Source organism: Macrobrachium rosenbergii, chromosome 5 (assembly GCF_040412425.1).
Source record: "Macrobrachium rosenbergii isolate ZJJX-2024 chromosome 5, ASM4041242v1, whole genome shotgun sequence".
NCBI classification, from domain to species: Eukaryota; Metazoa; Arthropoda; class Malacostraca; order Decapoda; family Palaemonidae; genus Macrobrachium; species Macrobrachium rosenbergii.
The window spans coordinates 54,352,701-54,365,071 of NC_089745.1; the positions used below are offsets into that span (position 1 = coordinate 54,352,701).

General features: G+C 34.0%; 1 protein-coding gene across 2 annotated transcripts in view; it reads right to left on the reverse strand.

Moving 5' to 3' along the window:
* The window catches only part of LOC136838806 (activating signal cointegrator 1 complex subunit 2), a 151,419-nt gene that overhangs the window by 58,182 nt on the left and 80,866 nt on the right, over positions 1–12,371 (reverse strand). For both annotated transcript variants that reach the window (XM_067104397.1, XM_067104398.1), the window contains 4 exons: positions 11,352–11,477; positions 4,338–4,480; positions 2,597–2,738; positions 723–875 (listed from right to left, as the gene is read on the reverse strand). In XM_067104397.1, coding sequence (XP_066960498.1) covers positions 723–875; positions 2,597–2,738; positions 4,338–4,480; positions 11,352–11,477 — 564 coding nt within the window. The remainder of the gene's footprint in view (positions 1–722; positions 876–2,596; positions 2,739–4,337; positions 4,481–11,351; positions 11,478–12,371) is intronic.

Below are 12,371 nucleotides of genomic sequence, written 5' to 3' on the forward strand. Positions count from 1 at the left end.
TCAGAGGTAAAGATGTAATTTCAATAGCCGGAAGCAGCAGCAAAGCAAAGATAATTGCTCCCGCATTAATACCAAGGTCAAAAGATAATTGCTCCCGCATTAATACCAAGGTCAAAAGAGAAAAGCTGGAAGCTACAACAGCTGGTGCTTCCTGCATGGAATATACATGCTGCACGGCTTGAAACTACCACCAGGAGAGCTGATGGTCCTCAATGCAATTATGCCTAAGAGTAAGAGTTTTTTTTTCTTGGTGTGTCTTAAAGGAGGTCTGACTGCAGAATAAGCCAGTTGTAAATTGAAGAGGATTTGTTAAAAGTTTTTATTAGGTATATTAAAAATCATGCCAGTAGAAAAACCAACACCAACATCACAACAAACAAATTTTTTACAATGAAAGATGACTTGAGTAGTACTGAACAAGGTTTGAACTAATCACCAGTCAGCCAGTGAATAAGTACATTTATCTACACAGAGAACAAAAAAGAGATCGAGAATGCAGTGAGAGGGATGCGAGATGGCCCTGAATTAGGCTACCTTTCTCTTGGTTGACTATCATGTAGGCAGTATGAATACTATAATTAATCTAACATGATCAAAATACCAAAATGTAACAATGAAGGTTATGCAAAATTATTTACTTGTATGAGTGAATACTGTGTGAGCAGGATATATACAAATACAATAATTCTGAAATTAAGTAAATAAAGGTAGCTTGAACTTACCATTTTTGTGTCATCTTCGTTATAGTTAAACTCATGTGATTTTTTCCCTTTATGAATTCTAGAATGGTCAACATCTCTCCGAGAGAAAACATCAAACTCATCATTGTTGTAAATATTAGCTCGGTCCATAAAATCTTTTTTTTCTTGTTTGACCTGAAAAGAACATGAACCATAAGTCATGTTTGAAAACGTAAAACACTCATTATTCAGGTAAAACTTATCTGTAAACAAATTATCAGTAAATGTACATTTTAAAAAGCTTACACAATAAAATTAATTCTCTTTAGTTTTGGGTTATGAGCAGCATGCTTATATAGTATCTACAGGACTATAAAAAGTGATCACACTATGAAATAATTACAATGGTAAAGGTAAAGAAAGTAAATCTTCAATCCCAACCTTCGGGTATAACTCACTTCCTATTATCTCATGGAACAGATAACTACCATTAAGTAAGCCATCTTCTTCCACGAGTCATTCTAAGAACTAGCCCCATTCCAACAATGGAATGGCAAACATTATGCTAAAAAACCTGCACCCAATAGCAGTACCTTTCTCAAATTACTAAGTTGAGGGACTTGGTCCTAATAAAGTCCTGTCATAACTAAGATGGAAAGAAAGAAGACTCTCTTCATTAAAAGAGATGAATGCTTGTGAATGCCTGTGAATGCCTATCAGATATTTGTAATACTGTACATCTTAATATCATGAGTTCCAGAGATTCAAAGATATGTTTTATGATCTACTGTTTCTGTAATGAAATTAAGATAAGTTTTATGATCTACTGTTCATGTAAAGAAATTACATCTAATGTTTCAAGAGGTTAGATCAATCAACACTTAAGCAGCCCCCTGCCACTGAGAAAGTTAAATCTTTTGAAAAATAATGATGCTGTAAGAATACTAAGACAATCTCCAAATAAATGGATAAACTGCAAGTTGCTAAAGGTCTTCAAGCTCTGCCACACTGATATGAATATTCCTAGGTGTTAAGATGGGCAGATTTCCAACAATTTTGTCAGAAATCCCATAAAATAAGGAGTTCCATGTCCCTTCAAGAAAGAAACGTCTCTTGTTCATTTCCAGACATTCCAATATCAAAGACACAGTTTTTTACTTTTTTAAAACAATTGAAAATCCCACTATGCAAATTACTAAAGAATGACCACATTGTTCAGACTGGAGGAAACAAAGGTAAACTGCTTTCTAACCACTCAAGGCGTCATTGTAATTGTTACAGATGTAATAAAATGCAGAAGATTATTTTTTATTTCTTGAGCGAAAAAAGGTACACTAACTTCATGACCAAAAAACTAAAATCAACTAGTTAGGTACCTGTACTTGCAACACTCAAATTTAGGAAAACTCATTATCATAAAGACTGCCTTGTGGCTCAAAATATGAAAAAAAGATGCCATTTGGAAATTAAATGGAACTACAACAGATCTACGTGTAAGGAAAGGAAGAAAAGACTATTCCCTACTCTATATATATCATATGCATATCACTTGGTGGCAGAAGTTAAGAAGAAACTAATAAATCTTTAAACTCGAAACATAAAGATAAGACTGAACACATTACTTTGTGACCTTTCTAATCATAATCTTGCAATTACTGGGAAATGATTGAACTCCTTGGATGAACTGTAATTCTAGCCTACAAAAAGAGTACTCAATCGAAAGCATGAACAAAGCACTAAACCACTACAGTATACCATACACTAGAAAGGAAATTTCAACCTTTTCTCTAAGGGTCTACAGATACCTGTATTGTATAGCTAATATATCTTCCAAAAGCATAATTAACAACTAGTTATCTATCAATTATATCAAAGCTTAAGACACAATTAAAAATAAAAGCAAAACTCTAACTTACTTCATTTTCACTGGTTTCAGGTGGCACAACTGGGACTGGCTTCTTGAGAGCAGGAGCTGAGCGGTCAAGTGTAACCAATGAAGGTGGTAAACTGTCTTCTAATATAGCATTTATGACTGCTTCAGTGGAATACTCATAGTACCTAGGAAGCAAATATGAAGAGCATTCATCTTCACAGTCTCCTTTGCAAAGCTGAAGAATTTCTTAGTTATAAAAACTTATCATTATGGAGAAAACAACAGTTGGGTGTATAAAAATATAATTAAGACTAAGGTACAACTACAATGCAAACCCTAATAACTAACATATTTCCAAAGGAAAAGAGGATTCAGTGTTGAACTTCCTAGATTTCATACAAATACTGTGTAATTATGTATCAATGGGCAACTATGATTCATATCTTTAGATTCTTTGTTTGGAATGTACATTTATTGAAAATCCCTACTGATATCACATATACTGTACCAATAAAATGTTACATCATTAACATTTCAAATCTCATTTTTATTTTATGTGGTCACACACACAATTAGATCTCTTCACTGTCTTTTATCTTGAGCAGTCTGCCTGAATGCCTACCTGGTCAAGGTCATCATCATAAACGGATTCACATCAGCTTCTTCCTTAAAGGGATAAGACAAAAAGTGAGTTCTCTCCTTCCGTCTTCGTTCTATGCCCTTTCTGCCCCAACTCCCACCATGTCTAGGTCTTCATCCATCCACTGCTTTTATGACCTACTATTCCTCATCCCTTCATAATTACCTGCCTAAACTGCCTCAATCTTCAATCTCAGTCTTTCTCCTGCCTCTTGCTACCACATTTCTCCACCAATTCCTCATTCATGATACAATCTTCCCACTGTTTCCCAAACATGAATCTTAACACTCTATAGTCCAACCTTTGAATGATAATTCTTCTCCATTTCCCTTGTCACCACAAATGCTTTTGGTGTAGCAGTGAAGGGCTTGTACCCATCTTATGCCTTTGCTTTCCCAACCAATGGGACATTTTTATTTACCAGTAGTATAAACAACTCTCTCCATTTCCTCAATGCTGCACCAACTCTCTTACCCTCTCATATCCTGATGCACAGTCCACTGTAAATCCCTACGTAAAGAAATGTCATACCTCTTCTAAGACATGCTCATCCATCTCAACTGGGGTCCTTAACACCCTCTCTTCTCCATTTTCTCTTGTATTAAAATTTAGGAATAAAAAATCTACTCCATTATGCTTCCTAACCCTGAGCACCTTGTGACATCATCTATGTTATTTGGCACACAGAAAGAACATTAGTTAATCTTATCATTTTCCCATTTATTGAGCTGACAAGCTAAAACACTTTAAAAGGTATTACCCTGGTCATAAGACAAGCAGCATAGGAAATTCATAAAATAAGAGGAATCACCTGAGAGTAAGTAAAATCTCCTCTTGTGAATGAACATTCCTTATACTACTTATCAGAGTAAATGACAGAAAGTAATTCCTATTATTACTATTTACATGAAAATGTATTTAAACAAGAAAATAAACAAATATTTACATCCAAACATTACTATAAAAATGAAAAACCAAAACTACGGCAATGGCACACACTACTTGGAAATGCATAAAATAATCTTTTAAATCTATAAGCACTGATTGGAAGACCACTTGACAGTTTTACCTGACAGCAAAATTTTAGAAGAGTAATAGAGAAGTAATCTACCATGGTTTTATATATAAAAAAACTTGTACTTACTGGAGGCACTGTTGTATAAAACCTTCACCTAAATCCGGCAACAAATCTTGGACGTGTGACACCAATGAAGAAAGCTCTATATCAGAAGGAATCACAGTCTTATTTTCAACGTATCCATTCATTCCACTTGTGTCTGTTACTTCCTGTGAAGTGAATTATAATTTTTTTTAACAAGAAATTTGCATTAATAGGGAAAAACTAAATTTTAAACCTATAGAAAACTTTACATTCCATAGTTATGGAACCAAAGTAAGTTATTTTCACTGATATCATAAAATCTCAACTTTGAATCAACAGTCATTCTAATATACAAATGTAACATTTGGCATCAAGTCCCACTACCCATAATTCACCTGGAACCTCAGTCAGCCATTAATCACTTTCCTCACTTTTCGTGTAGTCTGAAATAGGGCTGCAAAACTAGCGAGACTGGGAGACAGATCACTGAACGATGATGGGTTTGTAAGAAAAATCTTCTTTTATTATACAGTAAACCACCCTGGATTCACGTTCTCACAATTCACGGACTCAGCGATTCACAGAATTTTCTTTTGAACCTATCTACAAATTATTCACAGGAAAACTCACCCATTCATGGATTTTTTCATAGAGCAATATTCTGTATTTTCATATTTTCGTGACTGAATACTGTATTGTACGTACATATACATTTTATGATAAAATAATGATTTACCCTACTAATTTTCAAATAATATTACATTTAATAAGATTAAATAACAACATTAAATAATATAAATTATAATTCTTTCTCTATATCTCTCTCTCTCTCTCCCTTCCTTTCTCAGTTCTCTCTATCTCTCTCTTACTGAGATGAGAGTGTTTTTATGGATTTGTAATATGTATGTTTATTTGTTTTGTATGATAAATAAATGATTTACTAATTTTCAAATATTAATATTTATGTAAACACAACAAAATATCAATTCATTAAAGAAAATATAGTGAATTAGTAAGATTTTGGTTCAACCCCTGATCTTTATCTGTATTTGACTTAGGGGGAGGGATGAAGGCATAACTGTCATCATAAAAAAATATCTAGATTATGTTCTTTGTAATTCATATCTCTCTCTCTCTCTCTCTCTCACTGAGATAGATTTTTTATGCATACGTAACATATGTTTATTTGTTTTGTATCTTGTAGTTTTATAGATAAAAGTGATGTTACTTTGTTATTAATTTTTTCATATTTTCCATGCTATAATTATAACCTGTATACGGGCAGCCGATCGAGACCACAGGTCTACCCCAAAGCCAAATCAAAAAGTCCTTCAAAAGAAGGCATCGTGCTTACCCCATACAAAAATGGGAAAAAAGCACGTTAAAAGAAAAAGAAGAAGAATTATAACCTGTATACATTTCAATGGTAAATTACATAAAATTTTAAAAGAAAACATATCGATTCACAGTCTTTTCTGAAAGCTTGGAGTGGGGGGGGGATGTAATCTAACTGTCAATTATCTTGACATATTGACATACTGACCACGAAAGGGAAGAAGTGTTACCCATTCGCAGTCAAATATGTTTCCCATTTGGTGGTCAACATACCACTACAAAGGATACTGAAAAATCTCTCTCTCTCTCTCTCTCTCTCTCTCTCTCCAAAGGATACTCAGAATGTGGGAGATGGATGGATAGATAGATAGTTAGTTAGATAGATAAAAAGGGAGAGTGGTTGAAAGAAAGATATAAAAGATATACTCTCTCTCTCTCTCTCTGTTAATTGGCTGGAAGGGTTAGAAGTATGTACATATATATTTTTAATGGTAAAGTGCTTAAGATGACTTTGAAATTATATAAATAATACCATTTCAAAGATTAATACAGTTCAGTAAACCCACAGTATTCGTGGTCTCACGATTCGCAGACTCATGTATTCACGGATTTTTCTATGGAACATATATACGCATTATTCACTGAAAATTCACCCATTCGCTGTATTCTTCACTCAGAAATATTCACTAATCACTGTATTTTCATCTCATTTTCATGACTAAATGCACTTTTTGTGATAAAACTATTAAAATACTCAGAGTTTGAGTTACAATGTTTCACCTTACAATAATTCGATTTTGCAATTGGGTAAGCAATTAATACCGATACGACAATATTTATAAAATATTTTTAAATTTTGCGTAGGCGCAGCAAGAAGCGTACAATCAGGCAGCAAGAGAGACCAAATAACAATAGACCAGCTTCTTTTCCTACCACTCTTTATCCTACCCTCTAGTTAAAAAAGTAAAAGAGAATGATAAAAGTACTGTTAGTAGCATTATACTCTTGCGTAAATGCGTACAGCCATAAACAACCAACCGAGAAACATTTGTTTTGTTTGCCACCGAATCGGATAACAGCCCTTTTGCTTGTATTTCAACCATTGTACGGTAATACACAATTACCGGAGTTATAGTACAAATAACATTAAGTAGAACAGGTCTGATATATTTTACATTATACCCTTATTCGGTATGGATAAAAGATCGGCAAGGAAATATACTGCTAAATTTAAGCTGCAAGTTGTAGCTGAAGCTGAGAAAACAATGTTCAAGCTGCTAATGACTATAAATTATCATGCATCGGCAACATGGATGAAATTCGACCGTAATTAAAATTGGAGAGAAAGTATTTTTATCAAAACTACTGGGCATGAAAGAACACATTACTGCTACTTTTACACTGATACACTATAAATACATAAAGCTCGTATTATGATGAAATCAAGTGAAAATAGTGAATGGAATCTTGATTTTTTTACACAAAACAAACGCCTCCAAACAGCCAATGTCATCTCTTAACGGAAAAAAATAGCTAAATTAATTTCACAACGAGACGTATTTAAGTTATATTTCGACTTAAAAACACTTTGTATAACGAAAAATAACCTTGCCCCCATATAAATAAAGTATTTAGAGATTCAATTACGCTAACTAGAAGCAAGAAAAGCGCTCTGAACTGAGATGAACACAGCAAAATAAACGCCGCATAAACGATTTCCAAACCAAAACACTGATCACTATGATCACAATTTATAATACAAAAGCAATATAAGAATATATACAATATTATTGGATACAGTGAATTAAGGCATAACATTTTAAAAGATCCATGGAAAAGATGCATATTCGTTATGCTGATGTTTGTATAATACGATATGTGAATATAGAGTACAGTATAATGTAGGCTAGGCTACTGTATATGTATACGATATACCATACTGTAGGCTAAGCTCATTCTTGTTTGTTATTCAATTTCTCTTTGTACTGAATGATCATAAGTCACTCTCCATGAACCTCCAGAATTAGTTGATATTAATAATTACTATATCGTGTATGTATACAGTAGTGTAGGCTAGGTTACCATATATGTAAACATGGTACTGAATACCCTAGTGTACGCTAGGCTATATTCGAGATAAGTTTTTTCCAACAAACGATGGGTTTTTTGGAACCTAACCCTATCATAAGTAGGAAAATACCTGTATAAGCATTTTTAGTTTTTTTTGTGTGTTTGAACTATCAAAATAGGCAGCTCTAAGTGTTTTTGGAAGGGTTCTAAGTATTCACAGGTTCTAGCTATTCGTGGGGGGTGTGGTACGCATCCCCCACGAATACGGGGGGTTTACTGTAATAAGAAAATTGTTTAGGGTATATCTGATGTAGGATGCTAGTTTAAGGTATTCATTTGGTATCTGAACTTTAAGACAGGCAGTTATAAGCATTTTCAGAGTGGGGTGTTACACTAGCAGATCCAGAAAAATTTCATGGGGGCCACCAATTTTCATATTATTATATACATACTGTACATACATATATATATATACTGTAATTTCTATAATAGACTTTTTTTCCATTTTTATATTATTCATGTTTAGTTAACTATTCAAGGATTTTAACTATTCACAGGGGGTTGTGATACGCATCCCCCGCAAATACGGGGGGTTCACTGTAATACTGTATTAACATTCATACTCACATAAGCCTGCAAGAAACAAGGCTTTAGTAACTTCAACATTCATTAACATCCTGAGAGTCAAAAATTGCAGACATTTACAGTTAAGAGTGGAACGTAGGGGCTAATAGCTCTGGAAGCCTGTCTCTATTGTGATGACAATGAACAGATAAAAAGACACAGATTTACAATTAAAAAGATGAAAACTCTCTTAAGTCTTCCAACAAAGGTAAAACTTGACAGCAGCATCTATCTGTCTACATGAATACACATCAAAACATGTGTTATGCCTTTTAACCAAAATTCAGCAAATAAGGATTGGCAATGGGATGTACCTGTATCTGAATATAAAAAATATACATATCAAATATGAAGGCAAAATAAGTAGATAAGGCTCTGACTTCATGAACAGAACCCTGCTTTGCCCTCTGTCACATTATGGTAGGCTCCAAAGATGACCTGCCTTAGCAAGTGACCTGATTCTTGTGCTGCCTTATGGGGATTAACAGTCTGGAGACAACTGTCCTGGAATTTTTTATTCTATATAGGTAGTGATAAATGGTTTTCAGTGGACACAGAATAAAGATATTCCTCATTACTCATGTAAGAAGTAAGGGAAAGAAGGGAATTGGGAGCTGTAGAAATGTCCTCACTGCCTGGCATTTGGGTCTTTGCAATGATGTCTGAAGCAAATGGCAACCACACTCAAGTCTAACATCAAGCACATGTAATTCTCCTAGAGAGAGCATGAAAAAAGAAAACCCATCTTAATGTGAAACCCAGCACTAAGGCTTCTTGCAATGGCTTGTAAAGAGGCTTAATAAAATTCTTCAGACTGAACATATCCTAATCAGAAGGCTCAGATGAATCAGATGAATGCTGGACGAGACTCTTCAGCTCCACAGAGGAACCCAAATCTAGCCCATGAAGCTCAAAGACATATGAGATGGCAGAGACTAACCACTAACAAAGAAAGAAAAAGTAAATCAGAAAACACATGAACAGTGGAGTTGACTGGTGTAACACCCCTTTCACTTCACCAACTGAAGAACTTACTCCATTTGGCCTGTTAGAGGTTGTTGGTTAAAAGCTCTGTAAAATCTTGTAATAGCTCCAGCTAACTCCTGCAAAAATCCTCTACCTTAAAGACTGTTAGGTAATCCTTAGGCATAAAGCTGTAACATCTTGAGGCTGCTCAGTAAACTGCAAATTTCAGCACCTTGAAAAATTCTTTTGAAAAAAATATGAAGCTTGTTTACAACAGACTTGTAATTAATTTCCTTCTCTTGAAATTGCAAATATAAATGTAAGAATTAAAGAGGAGTTTTTATTTGTGTGCCCATATGAATACTCCTTCAGCAGCACCAATAATTAGGTCGTTTGACTGTTAACTATTTTTTAAACAATTTTATAAATATCAATGTTTTTATCTCCAACAACATACTATCCGAATGCATTAATTCCACTTTACAGCAAAACTATTGATGGGAGCTGCCATACCTGGAAGTTCAGTTCTAACTCAGCTCATGGCATGACCAGCCGGTCACTGGTTCCTTGGCTCATAACAGACTGGTCACTTTTGATTCAGATGTGATTGTGTCACAAATTCAACCATTATCCTGTGTCTTCAAGATTTTTCAGCTAACAAGCTAAATCAATGAACTTGAAGTTATTCATGTGGTAATGGAGCTTTTCATAAATGTTAAAGGTATTTGTCATGCCTTTTCCTTAACCTAAAGTCATGGCACCCTTGGCATCTCCATTTGTTTAGTTTCTCAAAGAAACTATTATGACTTGAGGTATGCAACAGAATAACTGATGTGGTATTCACATTTAGGTTATATTAACTTTGTTCTTTCATTTGTTTTGCTATGTTCATGTCCCTTTAAAAATAAATTCCTATGTACACATCTGACAATAAGCTTTGCAAGCTCTGCATAAAACTGTATAGAAGAGAGATGAATGACCAACTGTTTACATTCTCTCTTCAGGCAATATATTTTTAATTTGCTTGGTGAATGTAGCATTTGTTTTGCTTAAGCCTGTTCTGAAAAAATTAGCTTTGTTTTAATAGATAGGTAAAATTTCTTTTCCAGTTTTTGTTTTAGTGTGAAAACTTATAGTACAATGGAATGGAAATTGTTGAACCACTGTTGGAATTTTGCCGAGTTTTTTTACCAATGACCATACCTGAACCAATAATAGTGCATTGCCTGAAACCTTTTCATGTAATATTTTAAGTTTAATAATTGATACAGTTTAATTTTGAAAGTGTTGTATTCCTTTACTTCCCTCTGTGTTAAATACTGCCCACTGCTCCACTTTTGTTGTTGCAAAAGGGAAATAACTGTTAAAATATACTGAATAATAGCAATCTTGCAGTGAGGAAATAATCTGGAGAAATCTGGATAGAGATAATGATAATGCTGCACACCCATAAAAAAATGCCTGATAAGCTACCCAAGGATCCAAATAGTCTGTTAGATAAAAGGATGGGTGGCGACAATGACAACCATAAATGTGGACACAGATAAGAATAATGGGATTGTGATTAAACACTCACAATTGTGAATAATACTGTCTGCAACTGATAAAAGCAGAGCTAGCCAAGCAACTGATAAAAGCAGAGCTAGCCAATTTTCTCTATGAAAAATTATACAGATTCCATTATAATACATTAAAAATTCATATACTCTATCAGGTTTTCAAAAATATAGGCCAAGTACTCAACTGCAGCATAACATCAATAACGATATCTATCAGAATAATCAATACTAAACAAAAGGTAACATAACAATACTAACAGTCTACTGCCTTTAATATACATATTTAATCAAAACCTTAGTCTTATTTTTCGGATGCTCATTATATTCACTACAGTATCTTGACCTTTCTCATCACTGAATTTTCCCTGAAAACCATACTTCCAACAGTTTTACATAATCTATAGCTTCTGAGATTTTCTTTACACTATAAACATTTGAACTAATATTAAACAAGTAATATAAAGGTGTGTTCTGTGGGATATAACTATAAAAATGTTTATACCTCATTCACTGGGGAAGAATCTTTGAGACTTAAAGACTTCATCTCTGAAGATAATCCCATCTCACACATTACTGTTGACACAGCATCAGTGATGAAATCTAAACTTGTGACATCACCATCATGTTGCTGAAAGAAAACAAAACATAGGTTTCAAAAACAATCTTCTAAGAGCAAAAATAAATGGGTTCTGGGGCATCCAACAACAGAGAGATACATAATAAAAACAAGGTGTGTTATTCTACAATAACAGGTCATGAAAACCATTAACAATTGCAAAATAAATAGAGCAGACCACATCCACATTTTTTCCCCACAAGAGTTACATATGGAGCAATTATCCCTGGATTGGACAAAAAGAAAAAGTAAAGAAAAGAAAAGGTACCTTAACTTGAAAGGTATGGCAATCTAGTTCTGGAAAGAAATAAGTTTTTCGAGGGAAAAATAAGAGCAAGGATAATTTTCACACCTGACATTTGAATTGTTGATTGCAAAAGTGTAAACAAGGGATGGGTTGGCCTTGCAAGCGTTACAAAGACATTTATGAAAAAGATGAGAATTCTCTTCATTAACTCTCCTTAGTGAAGGAAAGAAAACTAAAAAACTTAAGATTTTATTTGTGAAAACTAATGAATACCCAGCAGATCAAAGAAATTCTTGTGCACCATCGCATACTCACAATAACAATATTGGTAATCACACCACTCACCAGAAGGTAAAAGGAAAAAATTAGGTGGCAGCCCTTACATTACATTACAAATCACAATAAATTAATGAATAAATGGATGGATAAGAACAATAAAAGAAAAGTTTTTCTAATCCTAAGACAGCACCACAGAATGTCTGCTAAGAGCAAAGCCACAAGATGGAAGGTGAAGTCTTCCAGGACAGAGAGGTGTGGTCTGGACATGCAGTAGGGTATCAATTCTTTCAAGATCTATCAAGTTAGTGTGGTTGGGGTTTTCAACAAAGGATAAGATACTTATGACTTACTGGTTTGTAAGAAAAAAACATGATGTGCTC